Source organism: Chelonoidis abingdonii, chromosome 3, assembly GCF_003597395.2.
Source record: "Chelonoidis abingdonii isolate Lonesome George chromosome 3, CheloAbing_2.0, whole genome shotgun sequence".
NCBI classification, from domain to species: Eukaryota; Metazoa; Chordata; order Testudines; family Testudinidae; genus Chelonoidis; species Chelonoidis abingdonii.
Genome location: NC_133771.1, coordinates 215,212,582 through 215,233,016, shown reverse-complemented (window position 1 = coordinate 215,233,016; position 20,435 = coordinate 215,212,582). Strand labels below are relative to the sequence as shown.

At 48.9% G+C, this 20,435-nt stretch overlaps 1 protein-coding gene across 1 annotated transcript in view; it reads left to right on the top strand.

Moving 5' to 3' along the window:
* The first annotated feature begins 7,252 nt into the window (after positions 1 to 7,252).
* Positions 7,253 to 20,435, top strand: part of PTK7 (protein tyrosine kinase 7 (inactive)) — an 82,147-nt gene continuing 68,964 nt past the window's right edge. The window contains exon 1 of the mRNA XM_032780727.2: positions 7,253 to 7,470. Coding sequence (XP_032636618.1) covers positions 7,431 to 7,470 — 40 coding nt within the window. The 5' untranslated portion in view covers positions 7,253 to 7,430. The remainder of the gene's footprint in view (positions 7,471 to 20,435) is intronic.

Genomic DNA, 20,435 nt, shown 5'->3' with positions numbered 1-20,435 from the left:
CTCCTGCGCTGCTTGTAGAACACGGTTGGATGGATGGGTAGGTATCTCCGGGTTCCTGGCACTGCTCTTGGTCTTGCTGAATTTCTCATGCCAGGAGGCCAGTCGAATTGTTGGAAGAGGGCTTAGACTCCCTCCCACCTCCACCCCTCTTGCTCTGTCACAGAGCTCAGCTAGCTGCTAATCTCCATGTGTGTGGAGGAGGCCCAGGGGAGCCTTGCCCTGCAGTAGGAGTCTTGAGAATCACTCAAGGACCCAGAAGTGGAATGGTCACATTCTGTTGAAATGTATGGTATCTTTCTTTGTGCCCCAGGGGAACGGTGGCCCAGTGGTTATGGCATTAGCTTGGCACTCAGAAGTCCAGGGTCAGTTCCCTACTCCACACACTGTATGTCTGCACTGCAGTGTAAGCCCAGGCTCAAGCCTAGCCCCCCTTCCATCTACCCTAAAATTGCACTGACCCAGGGTTTGAGCCCTGGTGCTTTGCAGTGTGGACACAATCTCCCCAACTCGGGTGCTGGGAGTCCTCCAAAAAGTATCCCACAATCCTATGGGCCAACCTCCTTTGTCTTTTCTAGTCCAAGAACTTTGCATCTACGCTACTGAAAATGGAAGCAGCCCTTCCATTGACTTCTGCCCACGAAGCTGCAAATGCACCACCAGAGCCGCCTTTGTTTGCGATGGCAACTGAACAAATCATGCTGCTCCATGGTCAGGGGAACACAACCACAGTTTGGTGTGTTTCTGGTAGGAGGCCAGCATAACTGCAGACTTCAGTAAGAGTAACAGGAATAACCACACAAACCAGCAAATAGCTAAGCAGCTGGCAGTGCTGCAAATTTACTGGACCTGTGACCAGTGGAGACAGTGGGATAAGCCGCTGAATAGTGAGTACTGGAAAACCAGGGACCAGAACCACACGGTGGGCAACTTGCTGACATTATGCCCATCTGATGAGGTGTTTGGCTGCTGGACACTAAACCTAGCATCAAGCCAGCGGTGGTGCATGATGACCTGCTCAGCTGGGACAGTGTCCTGCTGATCCCAGGATCCAGCATGGGGACTGATGGGAGCCAGCAGCAGGCACCGCGTGGGGACAACAAAATCACTCTGTTACTGAAAGCAGCCCCAGAGCAGGCTCTGGACCACGGGTCCAGCTGTTTGATGCCTCTCCCAGGAACAGCCGTCAGTGGAGCAGGCAGCAGAAGGGATTAGAAGCCGCCCCTGAGCCTGGTAAGTTTCTGGCTTATTAATATAGGAATGGGAGGGATTTCCGCTCTAGGAATCAATGCAAAATTTATGAAAAGCCCCGGCTAGGAATGTGTATCCACTAATGGGGGATTGTATGCCAATGCCTTGGCGTCCTCCTTCCACCTCCCCCACCAACAAGTGAAATTGAAAATGGCAACTGACATGCAAACAGCGAGGAACACCTTTGCAGTGAACTTTTACTGGAAAGGTGCAGATTTTTGCTAGGGCCATTCCTGTTTCTTAAAAATAACCACACATTCCCATGCCTATAGGTATGCTGCTCTGTAACCAGTTGGTGGTCTACTGAGCCACCTGGAAACAATGACTGTGGGAGTGGTAATCTGTTCCATTTACAAATCTAGTCCATTTCAGTTCAGGGTAGTCCATGTAGTCCGCAGGTGACGGAATCACTTGTCCCAAATATGACTGGGGTTTGTAATTTTGCCCAGAATCGTGCCATGCCCGGGAACTTGTTCTGTCTGTTTGTATGCAGCCATAACGGTAAGCCATGGAAGCTAAAGCAGCAGCAACCTATTGATTCTCTCATGAATTCTGGCCTAATCCTGGGTGCCGATCTCTGCAAACTTTTCCTGAAACAAGAACTCTAGATCAGTTGTTTTCAACCTTTTTTTTCATGTGTGGACCCTTTAAAAATTTGGCAGTGCAGACCCCTTTATCTAAAGTATCCAAAGTCTGGGGACACTTGGGGGTTCACGGACCATAGGTTAAAAACCACTGTTCTATGGTAACGGCAACCTTTTGTGAACCCCCAGGGTCTGCGAACTACAGGTTGAAAACCACTGCTCTAGATAGGTAGTCATATTTTAGGGCATATTTTCCTTGGTAGCTGACCAGCCCACTCCACTCATCAATATGCTGCTTAGTCACTTTGTTTGAATCCTTTGCTTGCATAAACCGCAGGTTTCCCACCAGCAGCTTGGAATAACCCCTCTCTTTGCCAATCAGGGACCACAAGAACTGTTATATCCCCCAAAATGTGGAAGACCTGAAATGACAGAAAAAGCTTTTGTAGCACAGCCATTGATGGCAGCCCCCCTTGCCCCAAACCCAAGTAGTTTTGCAATTTTCTCAAATGAAAAATGCGGCTTTGCATGGAATTAACCAGGCTGTGTCCAGGGAGCGCCTGTGGCCTGAAGGATCCTTCTCACAATATACTGACATTCAGTGTGTAGCAGTATCATTTTATGTCCTTGAAATTTCACAAGGATTTTTTCTGTGTTCCTGCAGTGAGCTATTGGAGACTATAACTGTCTGGGTCTTGTCCTGTTCCAGGCTCCTCGCTCTCTACTGGCTACAGCACTTGTATGGCAGAAGCCTGGGCCAGCACACCTGCATGGACTGTTCCAGGAGGAATTGTTTCTGTGATGAACTTCTGGTTGAAGTTCTGGAGAGGGCCAACAAGCAGGCCCAGTACCAAAGACACAGAGGGACGTGCAGCTAGAGAAAAGGCAGGCTGCAAGGCAAGAGGAAAGGCTCAGGCGGGCTGCATAGCTTGAGGATGGGGTTTCAGCCCAGGAGCAGTTACTTGCTTCGCAGTTCCTGGAAGGAAGGACAGAGCTCAGCAGAAAGAGCCCTTTGAGTGGCTCATATCACTAATGACTGCAAGAGTGGAGGCTCGTGGTGCATCACCCAGACCACAACCTGAGTTCCTTGTGCGCTACCCTGAGGTGTACAGGGAATGAAGGGAGCGGAGAATGGGGGGGCGGGGCCATGCTGGGTAGGGGTTTTCTGGCTTGTCCGTGGTTCCAGTGTTTGCACTTGTTCACGCACTCTGTTTTTCTGTAGGGTCTGATGTTACTGGGGTTTAGGTCTGGTAATGGCAGCTGTCCTGCCTGGCAATGGGGGAATTATGTTTACAAATAAAAATGTCTTTATTTTATCTGGAAAGTTTATTTCGGTCACTGCTTCACATCACATGATGTGTGTTGAAAATAATAAAGGTAAACAACTGATTGAGGACACTTAAGAATTAGTATGCAGAGACTGTCCCTCAGTACAGTTATCTGTAGCAAGTCATGCTTCAGTCTCTTCCTTGCATCAACCCACCATGTGAATAACTCCTCTCCCCATTTCAAACGTGTCATGTCTTTCATAAGTACATTGCCTGACACCAACATTCCCCACCCCTCCCAGAAGCACATTCACAAAGGTACTATATCCCCTCTTCCATTGGGCCATGCATGTCTAGTATGGGAGCACACAGCATGCCTGACTCTGTTGCCAGCTCCAGCAGTGGGAGGTGCCCTTTCTGTACCAGTTCTGCAGCCCCTCGTGGTCACAGGCCCATTCAGGGGGAAATGTCTAAGTTCTGGCTTTACAAGACTGTAAGGGCACCGGAAATGAACAGCATTGATGACACTGGCATCCTAACGGGATTTCAGTCTGCCAAAAGCACATTCAGGTACCATTCTGGACCTGCTGAGAGTGTAATTAAACTCTCTTTTGCCAGGGCCTTTGAAATCAGGGTACCGTTTTATAAGCCAAGGCAAAAGGAGATATGTGGGGTTCCCTGGAATACCGATGAGACAGTGACTCCATTTATGATGTCATTTGGTGGGAATAGTGTCCCAGCCTGTCCATGAATGTAGACTGCTGATTGGCGGAAAACCCTGGTATCACGAACTTTTCCATTGTAACCCATGTTGTCATTCATAAATCTCCCTCTGTGGTCCATGAGGGCCTGCATGAGTGTAGCAGTGCTTTTCACGATCTATGTACTCACTGAGGAGGGCAAACCGTGGGCACAGGAATCCATCAGTGGCCCCAGTGTAGTTTGGAAACCCCATTCTTTCAAAGCCAGCAGTTTCTTCAGGAATATAAATCCATGGTATGCCCATATCCTGAATACTGTGTGCAGATGTGGGACCCCCATCTCAAAAAAGATATATATGAATTGGAAAAGGTTCAGAAAAGGGCAATAGAAATGATTAGGGGTATGGAAAGGCTTCTGTATGAGGAGAGATTAATAAGACTGGGACTTTTCAGCTTGGAAAAGAGGCTACTAAGGGGGGATATGATTGAGGTCTATAAAATCATGACCGCTGTAGAGAAGTACATGAAGTGTTTACTACTACTCATGACAGAAGAACTAGGGGTCACCAAATGAAATTAATGGGCAGCAGGTTTAAAACAAACAAAAGGCAGTGTTTCTTCACACAACCCACAGTCAACCTGTGGAACTCTTTGCCAGAGGATATTGTGAAGGCCAAGACTATAACAGGGTTCAAAAAAGAACTAGATAAATTCATGGAGGACAGGTCCATCAAAGGCTGTTAGCCAGGATGGGCAGGAATGGGGTCCCTAGCCTCTGTTTGTCAGAAGCTGGGAGTGGATGACAGGGGATGGATCACTTGATGATTCCCTGTTCTGTTCATTCCCTCTGGGACGCCTGGCACTGACCACTGTTGGAAGACAGGATACTGGGCTAGATGGACCGTTGGTCTGACCTAGTAGGGCCATTCTTATGTAATATCCTTTATGTCTGCCACCTTGGGGCAAACTACACACCTGTTTGCCTCAGAAACCTCTACTACCACTTTGTCCATCATCAATGTTTCATCACCAAACTGGTTTGCAATGAACTTGTAGCAGTCTGGGGGTAGCCAGCGTCCAGACAGTTTAATAACCTGCTTCTTGATTGGCAAAGGTAGCCTCAAGTGTGTATCTTTATGATGGAGGATGGGGGCAAGCTGCTCACAAAGCTCCAGCAACATAGCTATCTTCCTTCAAAAGATCTAGAGCCACGGCTGGTCATCCCAGGTGTGCATGACAGCGTGATCCCATTAGTCTGTGTTTGTGGCTCTGCTCTAGACATGCTGGGCTACGTAGGGGGCATCCATGGGTATAGTGAGTGTAATGAGCAGCTCCATGCCTGGGTACACCTCTTCTGCTGCTGCCTCCTCTTGCTGATGGGCCAGGAAACACCACAGAAACGTCCACTGGCATCTCACGGATGCTCTACCGATTTCCTGACCCAAGAGTGAAAGCGCAAGGAAGAGAAGTTCTTCAGAAGGTGCCTCCTTCATGTTGGTGCCTCCAGTAGCTGGGCACACACACAGCTCGGCAGGATTTTGTGGCAGGCTGTTCATGAAACATGCAGAGTTGGCCATTCCAGTTTTCTCACTGTGCACTGTGTGAGAGATCTAGATCGGCCACATTTCAGATGGGCGCAGGGAGTCTGGGATATGGTTGGTCTGGCTCAGGTCTGCATTCTGCATTGTTGACACTAGAGTTGTGGTTTCGAGCCAGGGTTAGAAAATAATTAACCTAAGGTTAACAATCAGTGTTGATGCCCAGGCCCTGGGTTCTCTAACCTAGGACCAGCTGATTTGAGTCCCACTGACACTGCAGTGTAGACAGACCCTTCCTCTCTGCATCAGTTCTCCCACCTGTCCAATGGTGATAAGCCCCTGTCGAGGCTTCACAGATTTCAAGGCCTGAAGGGACCCTTCTGGGGGTGTAGTCTGGCCTGCCTAGCACAGGCATTAGGACTTACCACATTCACTCCTGTTTGAGCTAGTACTGCGGGCAGTATCCAGCAGAGAGTGCACCACAGTATGTTCTGTAGTGTTCTCCATTACCATTCCTTGATGCACACGAACATCTTGTGCTTTCTTGACTGGAGCGGCATATTGAACTGAGGTCTCCGTTTAGCCTAATGGCTGGAATGGAGAGCAATTAAACTGGAGACATTAGGGTCCTTCAGTACATTCTGGGAGGGCTTTTGGAATTGTAGGAACACAATTGTGTTGTGGAACACAGCCAAAAGCCCTCGTTTACTTTGGGGCAGCAGGGGAAAGTTCAGGGCCCCGTCCAGGCATAACTGACAGCACCTTTCTTTAAATTGAACTGAAAAACAGCAAGAAATCAGTGACAAATATTTAGTGGTGAAGCTGTACGTGGATTTTTCCTACTCTGCTTACAATTCATTTGCTACTTGAATCACCAAGATCAAAGCAGAACTCCACCAAGCACACGTGGGCATAAGTAAATACCTTGATCTTTAGCTCCAGCCCATGAATAAACACTCCTGCCTCTCTCCAGCTTTTGAAGCCTAGCTCTTGGTTCTGAAATGTGAAATATTTCGTGTTAGCAGTGCGCTTGGGCTTTCGGTATTCATAAACTCCACACAAATGCTCATTGAGCAGTGGACAGACCTGGTCACAAATGTGTTCTTTGTTGATACTTGAATCTGCCACGTGTATTTGTAGAGAAATTCCACTGCAATTTTTGATGGTATGGTCAGGCTGTTTGTTTAGACTCTGATCCAGCTTCTCTTCTAAGAAGTGCCGTGAGTGCTGATGCCAGTCTTGCTGGGTTCTCAGGCAAGGGCACACCTTCAGGCCTCCCCTTGGACCTTTTGAACTTCTGTAGAATCTTGTCAACTTACTGATGACCCTCAGGAGTGATTTTCAGCTGTGTAGAGGATTCCGGTCTAGGGGCCATTGGGTTTTTTTGTATGCAGCCCCTTCATTTGTTTTATTAATGGCGGATGGTCACGTGCAGCTCTCAGCCTGTCCCATATAGTGTCTACGCATTGGTGGGGAGGAAGGATAATGTGTATGTGAGATGTTTCTCCTCTTGATGAGGAGCAGACTCAGCTACATTCATATTTAAAATGGAATTTTTCAATTCATAATTGTTTTGAAACAACCCTCATAGTTTTGCAGTTGGTCTCATTTGACAAGTGACCACTCTACATTTAAACAGCTTATCAGACTATCTTGGCCAGTAATGTATCCCTTTTTGCCATAGTTCGACTGAGTATAATGATTGGTTTATACATTTCTTGGGGGTGGGGGTTGATCTGGGCGGGAAATAAGCAAGGTCAGTTCTTTTTTATTCTTGGAGAAAAGGGGCACCCCACCCCTGCTCAGTCTCTTCCCGCAAGGCCCCGCCCTGTCGATCGCTCCTCTCCCTGCTCTTCCCTCTGTCGCTTGCTGGATCATCTCCACCTCCTTCCTCACCCCTCAACTAGGCTCCCTCTGCTCCGGGGCTGGGACGGGAGTTGCTGCAGCCTGAGAAGGGGCTGGCATGTGTTAATGACCCGGAGTCTCCCCGTAGTAACTGGGCTTTTGATGTCCAGTCCTGTGACCGGACACTGCCAGGTCTCCTTTTTGACCAGACCTTCTGGTCGAAAACCAGGCACCTGGCAACCCTAAATGGCACCTGAACACAGAATCCAGAAACTGGACTGTCCAGGTAAACCCCGTATGGTGGCAACCCTATCTGTACAACCCAGCAGAAATGCAAAATGGCTAGTGGGGATGCACAGACCTAGAGTTTACCAGCGCCGGGCAAGTTTTAGCTTCAGTATCGGACCAGGGTAGCCTAGCTGCTCTGAGGCCACTGCGAAAGCTCTGGACTCCAATGGTTCCAGTACGATAGTGTCAGAGGTTGGATACTGAGAGTGAAGAGGAGGGGTAGGTGAGGATGGAGTGGAAGCAGAGAGTATATGATAATGGTGTTGATGTGCCACTGGCAGTTAGAAGTGTGGGAGCTTGTCAAGAAGGCAAAGTATAGCTCAGCGCAGGCAGGGATTGGCTTTAACCCTCCTTCCCCCCCTCTCCTCCCCAGGTTGTGTGTCTGAGAGGCTGTGATCTGTGACTGTCTGTTATATCGTGTGTCATGGAGTTACTGGTTTGGTGGCACCAGGCTGTTTACTTTTACAGTTGGCTTAAGGCGTCTGTGGAGATTATTTAGCACAGTTTTGAGAATGCTCTCTATAGTGAAGTGCTGCATGCGTCAGGCACTAGCTAATCTTAACTAAGCAGCCCTTAACTAAGGGTCATGAGGAATGCTTTGTTGAGGAAATGTGTAGCCAGGAGCATGAGAGTCACTATTCCTGCTGCTGTAAGTGCAGGGGGAAGAGCAGGAAAGTAATTGCAGCCTTCCTCTCAGAGGAGGAATGTCAGATGGAGCCATTGTCTCACCTGGGCAGAAGGAGGGTTCTAAAGGGACGTGGCAAGTCACCAGGACCTGGAGCAAAGATTAGTCATGTGGCATGTTATCATAATCCCCCGGAGCTGTGCTAAGCAAGGGCAGCGGTACTGCCAGGAGGGGCCACCACATCCCAGGGAGACAGGGGTAAACCCAGCCACCATGACTGGGCATTCTGGCCAGCTGCCAATTATGGCGGCCATTGCATCTCATTGGCCTTAACAGGCTTAGCTGCTGAAACCAACAGTCTACCCCTTGTTGTGACCCAGCAGGCCATAGACGCTGGGTATGGGAAAGGCAGGTGAGACAGGCCTTTCCGTCGGCCGGGGTCAGGGTAGGCTTGGTGCCTGTGCTGGACTTCTTTCTCAGCCTTTGTTGTGTATTAGAATCCCCAAGTGACAGGACGTCTGCCTCTTTCCTTGGGCACTGCAGTGGTGAACGCCTCCGGGTCTCCTGCCCTGCTGGCTCCAGTGGGTTCACTTTCACTTTAGTTTTAGGCTGCTTTTAAAATAGCAAAAGTGTGTGTGTGTGTGTGAGAGAGAGAAACAGTTGTCAGCCTGGTAATCCCATGCATTGTGGGACTGTCTGGGAAGCAGGGTTCTTGGACCTCCATTTCATGTATATGGTGATCGAAGTGCAGGATACTTAGCTCTTAAAAGCAATGATTTCTCTAAACCTTGGGGGTGTCAGCCCTGTATGTATCCATCCCCTTCCCCCGTCTGCTCTTTGGAGGATCTGCTAGTGACACATGGCTGCAGAGACCTTTTTCACAAAGGAAAGATGGTGGCAGCAGTGGCCGGTTTGTTACTGACACCATTGTGCTCTGTTCCTGTTTTTCTCTCCCTGATGAGCAGCACTTAGGATAAGTGGTGGCCTGGGGGGATGTAAAGCCAGTTTTTGTGTCTCGTGTCTGAGACTGACACCTCGGGCTTGACTACACTACAAAATTAGGTTGAATCGACCTGCAGCCACCACAGCAATTAAGTCGGCTGTTGATGTCCACGCTTCCCTCCTCCTGTTGGTGTGCCTCTGACTGATGTGGGGCATTGTGAGGCACTGACAGCTGGGCAGGGCTCGCAGCTGGAGCTCCCTTGCCCCCAGGGCTGACAGCGAGAGCCCCAAACTAAGTGGGAAAAAATAGAAGCCGTGAAAGTGAGGTCAGTTGCACTGCTGGTAGGCTCCCTGCTGTGAAACTGAGCCATGCTCGGGGCTAGGGTTGTCAGCCCTGGGGCTGGGGGCAGGTTCCCACTCTGAGTCCTGACAACCAACAGGCGATGTAAGTAAGTGCATGGACGCTGCTCCACCCTAACTACATCGACTTAAGGGTGCAGTCATTAAATTGTTGTAGTTGGCGACTTACACTAGCGGGAGCAATGTTATAGTGAAGACAGTTAAGAGTTAGATCGATGTAAGCTAACGTCCATAGAGTAGTCCAGGCCTTCCACTGCAGCTTTTATTTCATCCCAACTTGGCCATACAGGCCCACTTCACGTGGGTCTCTGAACCAATCTGCAGACCCCTAGGAAGCAGTGAGGGTTGAAGAACGAGAAGGCTAAGGGCCCATATTCTTGTATTGATACCAGTGGACATTGTAAACAGATGAGAGTGACTTTTGCTGCTGCTGGCTAAAGCTGGAAAGGAAGCGCACCGTTGCCCATCATCTCAAAGCTGGAGCGTGGCACTTTCTGGCTGGCCGTGCAGGAAACACTGCTGTTAACCAGAATATCTGTCATTCCAGGTTAGGGTTTCTGGTTTATTGGAAAGGTTCAGCAGCTGTTTGGCACTTCATCTGTTGAAAACATTGAGCCTTATTTTTGTGGAGCAGCCACTGGAATGTCTGCGCCTGGGGCAACTAGCTGTGCTGCATACTTGCGTGCTGGGTGTTTCTAGGAAGAGGGATTGATTAGGGTTCTCCAGGCTACCCCACTTAGAATAATGGGCAGCTTTGGCTTTCGGATGCTGGCTCTACAAGAGCAGGCTATCCGTTTGCGTTGGGATACCCAACCATTGCCCACCGTGGCAACTCACCAACAGTCTGAGACTTAGCAGTGTCCACGAATGGGAATCTGACTCTGGCATGGGCAGTAGCATCTGCAAGTTTCCATCTTGATCAATGCAACCTCTCCCGAGCATCTTGGTTTCCCCTCCTTTACAGTGGGGAACTGACAGTTGCATTGTGAAAGGTTCTGTAGAAAGCTGTGGGGAGACACATCGCTGGCAGTCATTGATCTGCCATTCCCTGTACTTGAGGATTTTGATAGTTCCGAAATCCTGCCTGGTGCAGTTGAGTAGTAGAGTAGGAGTCGATGGATACTCAGAGCCAGCCTCAGAAAGCCTTTGGAATTGCATCACTAATGTGTCCCTCAGAAACATAGGCTGTGTCTACACTGCAGCTGTGCTGCTGGAGCGCCGTACTGTAGATGCTTCCTACTTTGGCGAAAGGGTTTTTTCCATCACTGTAATTAGTGCACCACTCTGAGAGGTGGTAGCAAGGTTGATGGAAGGGTTCATTAACAAATGCCATGTCTACACTGCAGCTTATGCGGGCAAAAGTTATGTTGCTCTGGGGTGTGAAACTTATATCCCCCTAAGTGACATAAGTTTTGCTGGCATAAGTGCTCGTGTGCACAGCACTACGTTGGCAAGAAAGCTTCTCCCACCAACAGAGCTGCTGCTGCTCGTTGGAGTGGTTTAATTGTGTTGATGGGAGAACTCTCTCCCGTTGGCTTAGAGCGGCTACACAAGCCATCATACAGCACGCAGCTGCATCAGTTCCGCAGTGCGACGGCTTGCTAGTGTGGATGTGGCCAAAGTGTCACTTCCCCACTGTAAAGCAGGGAAAACCAAGATGCATGGCGAAGGATGCACTGATCAGGATGGAAACTTGCCGGGTTAGGTTGGCTTAACATAAGAACGGTCAAACTTGGTCAGACCAAAGGTCCATCTAGCCCAGTATCCTGTCTTCTGACAATGGCCAATGCCACGTGCCCCAGAGGAATTAACAGAACAGGGAATTGTTAAGTGATCCATCCCCTGTCTTCCATTAACTGTATTGCTCGGGGGTGGAGGTGAGTTTTTCACATCCCTGAGAGATGTAGGTAGGTCAGACGCCATGGATTTCATGCAGACTTACTGTAAGCGGATAACTGTTAATGCACGTCTCTAAAATACTCCTATGTGGAATACCAGTCAGTAGACACATGCACTTTACTTATTAGAGTTAACTTGATAGCATGATACAAACCAGTGTGATAGTTTAGAGAGGCACATGCCAATTTACAACAACGGTGCTATGATACTATGAAGGGTGTCATGCATTGGTGTGTTCAGTAGCCCGAGCAGCTTCCACGCAAGACTTCTTTCCCCGTTTCACACACAGTGGGGCACCTACTACCTGGAGTCATCCTTAGTATGTGTGGAAGCATTGCCTCCCTACCTAGTAGTGTTTGATTCAACTTGACTATAAGCCGTCAACATGGTTTAAGGATCAGCTCCCGGCTTCTCTTGCCTGGTGATGCTGCTGAATTTGTGGCAGGTATTCAGGGATTAAAACCCATGAGGAAGAGTCTGATAGTATCGTTACCACTTCTTTGTTTTACATAAGTCCTTGGCAGTAGGGGATAGATGTTCAGCACTGAGATGCAGCTTTCTTTAAGCTCTGTTGCCCGACTCCCAACAGTTTGGAAGATCTGAGAACACAAGTGGCCTTTGTTACAAAGGCATCAGTTTGAGTTGGCAGTCAAGCCCCGAGTGCATATGCTTTTCATTGAGTGCTCACCACTCCAGCTTCATACTTCCACTCCCTGTGCCAGCTTTTTTTCTCGATCTAATGTGAAAATATTTTCCCCAAGTTTATGTACAAAAATGAGAACTCTTTCATTTAGCATTAAACGGATCCCTGAGCCGTTATGGAAGTGTTCTCCCGGTCCCTGCACTGGGTAGACCAATGCTCTTTTCTGTTTGAGAATTGCATGTTATGCCTGATCAGTTATATTTTTTTAGCACTTTATTCACAAGGCTTCCAAAAGCACCAGGTATAGGAGGTCAGTGATTGCTCTTTGTAGGCCTACACTGAGGCATGATCAAACCTATTCTTACAAAAAGGAATGGGGATTACGATCTGAAAACAATCAGTTGGGGTGGATTCTGCCATGACTCTCAATACTGATTCTTGAAAACCGTTTCTGCTCTTGTGTCTTTGCTGCCTGGTGCTGGCCTGTTTCAATTTGAAAGCGGTTTTCCACAATCATTTTTAAAAAGCGTTCTCAGTCTACGCGGGTTTCTCTCTACTAGCAACATGATTTCTTGAAGCTATTGTCTAGGCTGGTCCTTGTAAAACAGTCTGGTCCCTGAAATACATTGTGGATGGTACTTAAGTGCCAAAGCAGCCCAGGCCCTGATTAGAATGGGTTACTCTGGGGGGTGAGCCGTGTGCAGTAGAGGCAGATAAAGGGGAGCTGAGAGCTCTGTCTAGACACTAGCCTTTGCGAATTGCATCAGGAATGTGGCTGTGGAAGGTATAACTGGGATTCCAGTTCATATAGAGGGTGGCTGCTCATATTGTGGTGGTGACTGAGGAATTCCTCTAGCTGCAGAATGAAATGCACTGTACTGTGGTCGGTCGGTCATCGTAGAAAGTCAGGGCGGAGGAGAGAGGCTGCGTTGTCTTACTTCGGAACGCAAGAAGTGAGTTGTTGGCGTCTCTGGCCTATAAAGGACTGGTGAACCGGAGGGCCAACATTGGGGCATATAGGAGAGTGTGTGGTGTGGGTTGAGAAAGTTGTAGTCCTTGTAGGAGATGTATACAGTGAAGGGGGGCGGGTCTGGTATAAGTGGGCTTTTGCCTGCCAGCTAGAGAAGGAATGATATTACCATGGCTCCTAGGAACCCTTGTCATAGACCAAGATCCCCTTATGCTAGGGGCTGGACAGACAGACCCAAAGGCTGGTTCCTGCCCTGGAGAGCTCACAGTCGAAGGGAGGCCTACGTTGCAGTGGGAGGTGTGATTGCAGTGGCGCACACTAGCAGTGTGTGTATATATCCAGGGAGGGTTTGTACAGCCTGCGCTCAAACTTGCGCTACCCCATCTTCGTGGCTAGTGTGGCTATGCCTACCTGAGCGGCAATCACCCTCATAGACAATAGACACAGCCGGCCAATGGGGGCAAACAAGAGACAGCTGGTGAGTCTAGTAGGCAATGGGCTTGGTACACCAGTGGCCTGTTAAGTTTTTATAAGCATCATGGCAAAGGAGTTTTAAGGGGCAGCTTGAAGCCTTTTTAACATGCAGTGTGATGCTTTACACACTTCAAGAGACTGAACTGTTGAGTGTATTTAAAACTCTTTATCTTCACTCCAATTCCAGGTACTAAAGGCTGACTACATTTAACTTGGCTCCCAAGGATTTTGCACAGAGACTTCAATGCAATTCCGATAGACTGCTGCTTTCAAGACACCTTGATAGCTAGCAAATTGAATAACCATTGGATAGTTCTGCTTCCTTTGTCATTGCTGCATCAAGTAGTTAGTTGCCCTGGAATCGATGCTCCCAGGTCCGAGTGTGAAGGTGTACAGGTCTGACGCATCTTATGCGCATTTAACATGCACAAGTTCAGCTTTACGCGGTTGGCAAAAAAAAAAAAAAAAGAGAGAAAAATAACAATTTAACTACTGTTTCTATAGTGCGAGTGATTCCGCCCACCATTCAACTTAATGTAATTTTGACTATACGCGGTTTTCGCTTTACGCGCTAACCGCGGAACGGAACCCCCGCGTAAGATGAGACAGACCTGTATCCTGAAATTGGTTACAGTACAAATCCTATTGAGCCTAGAGCTCAAAATAATTAATTGCACAGGTGGCTGTAATGGTGCTGGCAAATCAGATCCATTTTTCTCTGCCCAAAGGGGAAAATGAGCCATGAATCCAGTTCCACTAAGGATATGTCTGCACAGCAAATGAAATGTGATTGTAGTTCGGGTAAGCCTACCTGCACCAACCGTGATCTGTCCACCTCTGGTAACAGTAGCAGTGAAGACATGGCAGCAAGGACTGCAGCATGGGGCGGCTAAGTACAATCAGGACTTGTGCTAGCCCATTGCGGGCCCTAAGCAGGAATATTTTGGGGCTCCCCCCACAACCCATACTAATAATTAATGGGGGAGCCCTTGAGCTGCTTGGAGCCCTAACAGTTGCTTAGTCTGCTTATGCCTATCTGCGGCTCTGAGAACAAGCCTGCTGGGGAGCCTGGTTATGTATTGTAGTTGTTAACCCGCCTGCTTAATCACACCTTCATTTACTGGTGAATCTATCCAGAAGAGAAACCCAGCCCTGCTAAGCTTCATCAGCTGGGAATCTGCTTGTCATCCGCTAAGGACTGACTCTGTCTTCAAAGGTGGGTATAGACAAGTTAGCTACTGTATCCAATCTTTCCCTTTGTAATTTCCAGAGTGTTAATCATTGCTGTTGAAAGCAGAGTTGTTGTAAAGCTAATGTGTAAGCCACATACCCTATTATTTAAGATCCATCAGCAAACAGTCCACTTGTTAGGGGTTGTTAGTCTCTTAAGAGTACAAAGAAATGCTTTGACTTCAAAACAAGCAGCTGTTGTAAGAGATGTCACAGTTACAAGCCAATTGGGATCTGACTGGCCAGTGTCTTTGTTGCTTTCTACACTGTGTTTCTTGTACCTTCTTTGTGCTTCATGGCTCTCTCTGGGTGTCTCTTCTCTAGGGAAAAAGGGCATGTTCTTAACCTATGTGAAAACTACAAATTGCCCTGTCTTCACTAGGGTGTTACCATGTGCCACTAACACAAGTTAAGGACCCATCCTTGAGTGTGGTTCACACTGAGGGACGTATGAGGTGCATGATGTTAGAATTGAGCTGGAAAATAGCTTTACAATTTCAGGTTTACAATTTAGGTTGCTTTAAGGGAGTGTTTTTTGTTGCTGAATTATATGCGTTTGCTGAGAGCGGGAAGAGTGAGGACCGTTAAGGCACCCATATTGATTTTCTGAGTTTCCTGCCTTCAGAACTCATGAAACATTCATGCGAGCAGGATGGAGTTAGCACTGCAGAGGATGGGTCATTCAAATGCTTATTAAACTGCTGACTGCAGTGGAAAGGGGCCAGCTACTAAATATGAAAAATGGTTCCCCCAGCAGTTGAGTTGTGCTAATCAGCCTAGGCCAAAGAAAATAGACGTTTCTAATCAGTTACTGTTTCTTCATTCACATTCCTGCTTTTCCTGTGACTTTTGAAACGGAGTCCTGACGAAACAGGCTAGTTACCAGGCGGAGGTGCAGTGTTTAGAGTATTCTGCATGCTCCCAAGTCCTTGAAAGGTATTGATGACGAGAGAGAAGGGGGTTGGGAGTGCTGAAAGGAGTCTTCATGGGTGTGCCTATGCTTAAGTTCCCAGAAACTTTCTGCCAGGCTCTGCGCTTCATCCTGTGGGCCAAGGACAGCGCGCAAGCTGGCTGCAGAGCCCCAGTCCGGAATGGAGGACTGAATAGCTGTCTCTGGGATATACAATGGCACAGCTTAGCAAGCTGCTTAGTCTGAGGGTATGGCTACACTCACACTTTACAGCGCTGCAACTTTCGCGCTCAGGGGTGTGAAAAAACACACCCCTGAGTGCTGCAAGATACAACGCTGTAAAGCCTCAGTGTAATCAGGGCAGCAGCGCTGGGAGCGCGGCTCCCAGCGCTGCACTCTACACCCGTAAAGGATGTGGTTTACGTGCAGCGCTGGGAGAGCTCTGTCCAAGTGCTGCCACTCCTACCACACTCACACTTCAAAGCGCTGCCGCGGCAGCGCTCCAAGATTCCAAGTGTAGCCAGACCCTGAGCGTTTCTTCTAAACTGGCTTAGGAAGGGGAGAGTGAGGATCTGTCCTTCGGGGTGGCCTCTCCATAGTCCCGCTCTTGTGTTCCCAAAGGACCCAGCTCTACCTTCCAAAACCCTCAATGTCCGATACTTTGATGCATCTGCACTCTTAGTGCTGCTGGCACCCAAAGTCCAGTTCTGGGGCTTCTGTGGGTTCAGTCGAGAGAGAGCCCTCTCGAGCCTCCAGGGTACCAGCACTGAAACCCAGGGCAAGCCTCTCACTTGCTCAAAGGTTGAGGCATTGCCATGCATTGCCTCATCTGTGCTGGGATTCCCTTTGGCACTGAATCCTAGTAAGATCCCAAAGCTTGTGTTGATGTTCTGGGTACTGACATGGTGATGCTGGAAACATCAAAGGCAGTTCATTCCACTTGCTCTGATGCTGAGCGGTTGGACCCACTGTCTCCCAAAATGCGGGGAGGCCTGGCACTCTTGGCTTGGCTCCAAAGGAAAAAGAAATCATCCTCCCTTGGTTCAGAGCTTGGGTCCAGAGAGCTTGGCATGAGAGTTTATGGTTCTGACCTCTAATGTGATCTCCCTACTGTTTGTCCTCCTTATATTGGCCTCGACGCACTGGGGCCTATGTTTGCATGCTAGTCCCAGAGTCTACTCCTCTCTCAGCAGGTCGGGGAAGCACTTTGTTATGGGACTCCTGGCCCAGGAGCTGTGTGGATCTGACGCTGGACCGTTGGGCTTTGAGGGGCCCCTGCACAGCATCTGGAACAAGAGGGTTTCAACATATACTGACTGTTGGGCCTTTGTTAGCTCCCATAAGAGCTTCTTAGTACTCTTGAGCTCCATGGGGGGAATTATATGCCAGGCTCTCCAGGATGTGGCCTTTCTCGCATTGGTTCTTGTGCCACGTGCGGGGATCCTGGGTAGAACAGAAAGAGATCTCCAGCACCAGAAGAAGCTAGCTAGGAGAGCCAGTTAGTTACCTGGCACTCCCTGCAAGCTGCACGTGGGGCCTCACTCCGCTGTAAGATTCATGAGCAGAGACGCATGGCTTCTTTGTTTGCGGGATCTCAACAAAAGCACAAACTAATACTGTGAAGATGTCCTCAGTACAGAACCAGAGGCCCTTCCGCACATGTGAGGAGAAGATGTGCAGTCGCTGGGACAGACAGGGGCTCCCACAGCTCTGGAGCTTTCCTTTCTCCTCAGGATTCGGGTGCTGAGTCACATCTCTGGCTGCCTCACCCTGCCCTAGGACGAAGTACTGTCTGGACCCCAGCTGCTACAGGCCAAGAGAGAATAACAGTAAAAAGGCATTGGGTCATCTCTGGCCGTTTGGGCTCCAGTCCTTAGATATGACTTGTGGAGAGCACAGAACCAGCCTTCACTTTCCCCTTTCAGTGACCCCTCACCTTGTGGACTGCTGACCAGTTCCATGCGGTGCTGTGTGTAAAGGGTGGACTCTGGGGAATTTAGTGAGATGAAAAACCGAATGGAGACAACAATGCAGTTGAATCTAGGCCCTGGTCTATGCTACGAGTTTAGGTCGAATTTAGCAGCCTTAGATCGATTTAACCCTGCATCTGTTCACACAACGAAGCCATTTTTGTCGACTTAAAGGGCTCTTAAACTTGATTTCTGTACTCCTCCCTTACGAGGCGATGAGCACTAAAATCGTCCCTGCCAGGAGTGGCGCCAGGGTTTTTGGCACCCTAGGCGCAGGGCCTGCGGCTCCGGTGAACCTGCAGCAGGCCTGCCTGTGGATGTTCCACTGGAGCCGCGGGACCAGCGGACCCTCTGTAGGCACGCCTGCGGGTGGTCCACTGGAGCAGTCTGCTGCCTTCCCAAATCCTGGTGCCCTAGGCGACCGCCACCCTGGTCCCTGCTGGGTCGAATTTGGGGTAGTGTGGATGCAATTTGACGGTATTGGGCTCCAGGAGCTATCCCAGAATGTTCCATTGTAACCGCTCTGGACAGCACTCTCAACTCAGATGCACAGGCCAGGTAGACAGGAAAAGCCCTGTGAACTTTTGAATTTCATTTCCTGTTTGGCCAGTGTAGTGAGCTGATCAGCACAGGTGACCATGGGGTCCCAGAATTGCAAAAGAGCTCCAGCATGGACCGAACGGAAGGTACTGCATCTGATTGCTGTATGGGGAGACGAATCTGTCCTATCCAAACTCCATTCCAAAAGACGAAATGCCAGAATATTTGAAAAAATCTCAAGGACATGAAGGACAGAGGTTATAACAGGGACCCGCACAGTGCCGGATGAAGCCTACCAAAGAACCAGACAGGCCAACGGCCGCTCTGGGTCAGAGCCCCAGACGTGCCGCTTCTGTGATGAGCTGCATGTCATTCTCAGGGGTGCCCCTACAACTACCCCACTCCTGTGCTTCCCTCCTCCCCCACGCCTCCCGCGCTTCCTTGGCAGTTATCTCCCCATTTGTGTGACGAATTAATAAAGAATGCATGAATTGGAAACAACAATGACTTTATTGCCTTTGCAAGCAGAGATCGAAGGGGGGAGGGGAGGGCAGTTGGCTTACAGGGAAGCAGAGTGAACCAAGGGAGTGGATTTTCATCAAGGAGAAACAAACAGAACTTTCACACCATAGCCTGGCCAGTCATGAAACTGGTTTTCAAAGCTTCTCTGATGCACAGCGTACCCTGGTGTGCTCTTCTAACTGCCCTGGTGTCTGGCTGCACGTAATCAGTGGCCAGGCAATTTGTCTCAACCTCCTTCCCTGCCATAAACCTATCCCCCTTACTCTCTCAGATATTGTGGAACACACATCAAGCAATAATAATGATGGCAATATTGGTTTCGCTGAGGTCTAACCGAGACAGTAAACTGTGCCGGTGAGCTTTTAAACGTCCAAAGGCACATTCTACCACCATTATGCACTTGCTCAGCCTTCAGTTGAACTGCTCCTTACTACTGTCCAGGCTTCATGAGCCATGAGAGCAAGGGGTAGGCTGGGGTAGGTGCGACCGCGCAGTGCTACCAACTGGGAGAGCAGCCTGAGGCCGAAGCCTCCAGCTGGCATGGAGATTCAGTCCTGCCTGGAATATCATTAGATGAAACTTAAAGAAGAGAATGACCTGGAGTCATTCCTATTCTTGTCCAGGCGCCCCCGACTCACCTCACCGAGGCCAGCCAGGAGCACTCATGTCTGCCCAGGTGCCCTTGACCAAGCTAGCCGAGGTTGGCCAGGAGCACCACGGGACGACGACGATAGCTAGCAGTTGTATTGTACCGTCTGCTGTAGGCAAGGCAAGGGGATGCTGCTGTGTAGCACTGCAGTACCGCATCTGCCAGGAGCACCCAGGAGACATACAGTGACAGTGAGCTGAGCGGGCTCCGTGCTTGCCGTGGTATGTCGTCTGACAACATGTACCCAGAACCACTTGCGACAATGTTTTTGCCCCATCAGGCATTGGGAGCTCAACCCAGAATTCCAATGGGCAGTGGAGACTGCGTGAACTGTGGGATAGCTACCACAATGCAACGCTCCGAAAGTTGACGCTAGCCTTGGTACTGTAGACCCACACCGCCGACTTAATGCGCTTAGTGGGGACACACAAACGGCTGTATCAAATCGATTTCTAAAAAATCGACTTCTGTTAAATCGACCTAATTTTGTAGTGTAGACATACCCTTGATGGGTGTGAATCCCATGGTGTAGGCATGTGAATGTATTAGATGAGTTGCACTCTCAGCTGTCCAGCTAAGAAAAAGAAGCTGGGTGCACAAGGTCAAAGAGGCAGTAAAATCTACCAAAATGATAAGAGGGGACTTCAGCTGTCCACCTAGAAGCTGTCCCATTGGGCTGTCCAACCAACATATAGCTGGTTTCAATTGCTCACTGCTTTTCAGCTTCTTAGAATAGCTGTTTCTAGGACACCTAGGAGGAGAGATTTCAATTTAGCTCCTGTGTGTTGTCTAAGACAAATGCAAGAAGTAACAGTGCTGAGCCAGTAAGTAACAATGACCACAAGAGTCAACATCCCAGGGGCAGTTGCCTACTGAAAAGTGACACGTGAGAAAGGGAGATTTCAGAAAATGAAGAGCCTCCTGAAAAAGGCCCTGAATTAAAAGTAAAAGCAGAATCCTTTATTATGTGGCTTGAACGCTACTTGAAAAAACAGTAATTGTCTCACAAGACCTGTGTCCGACTGAGCTAAAGGGAAATAGGAAGGCAAGGAGTAAGCTAGTGTGGTTACATGGCAGACTCCAGAAGAGGTATTTAACCCAAACAGAAATCACTCAGAACTTGGAAATCTGACTCTAGTGAAGCCAATAAACAGATGCATAAATAAACGTATATTATTGCTGAGAAGCTCATGGATTTCTTTGCCTCACTCTTCAATGCTGAGAACATT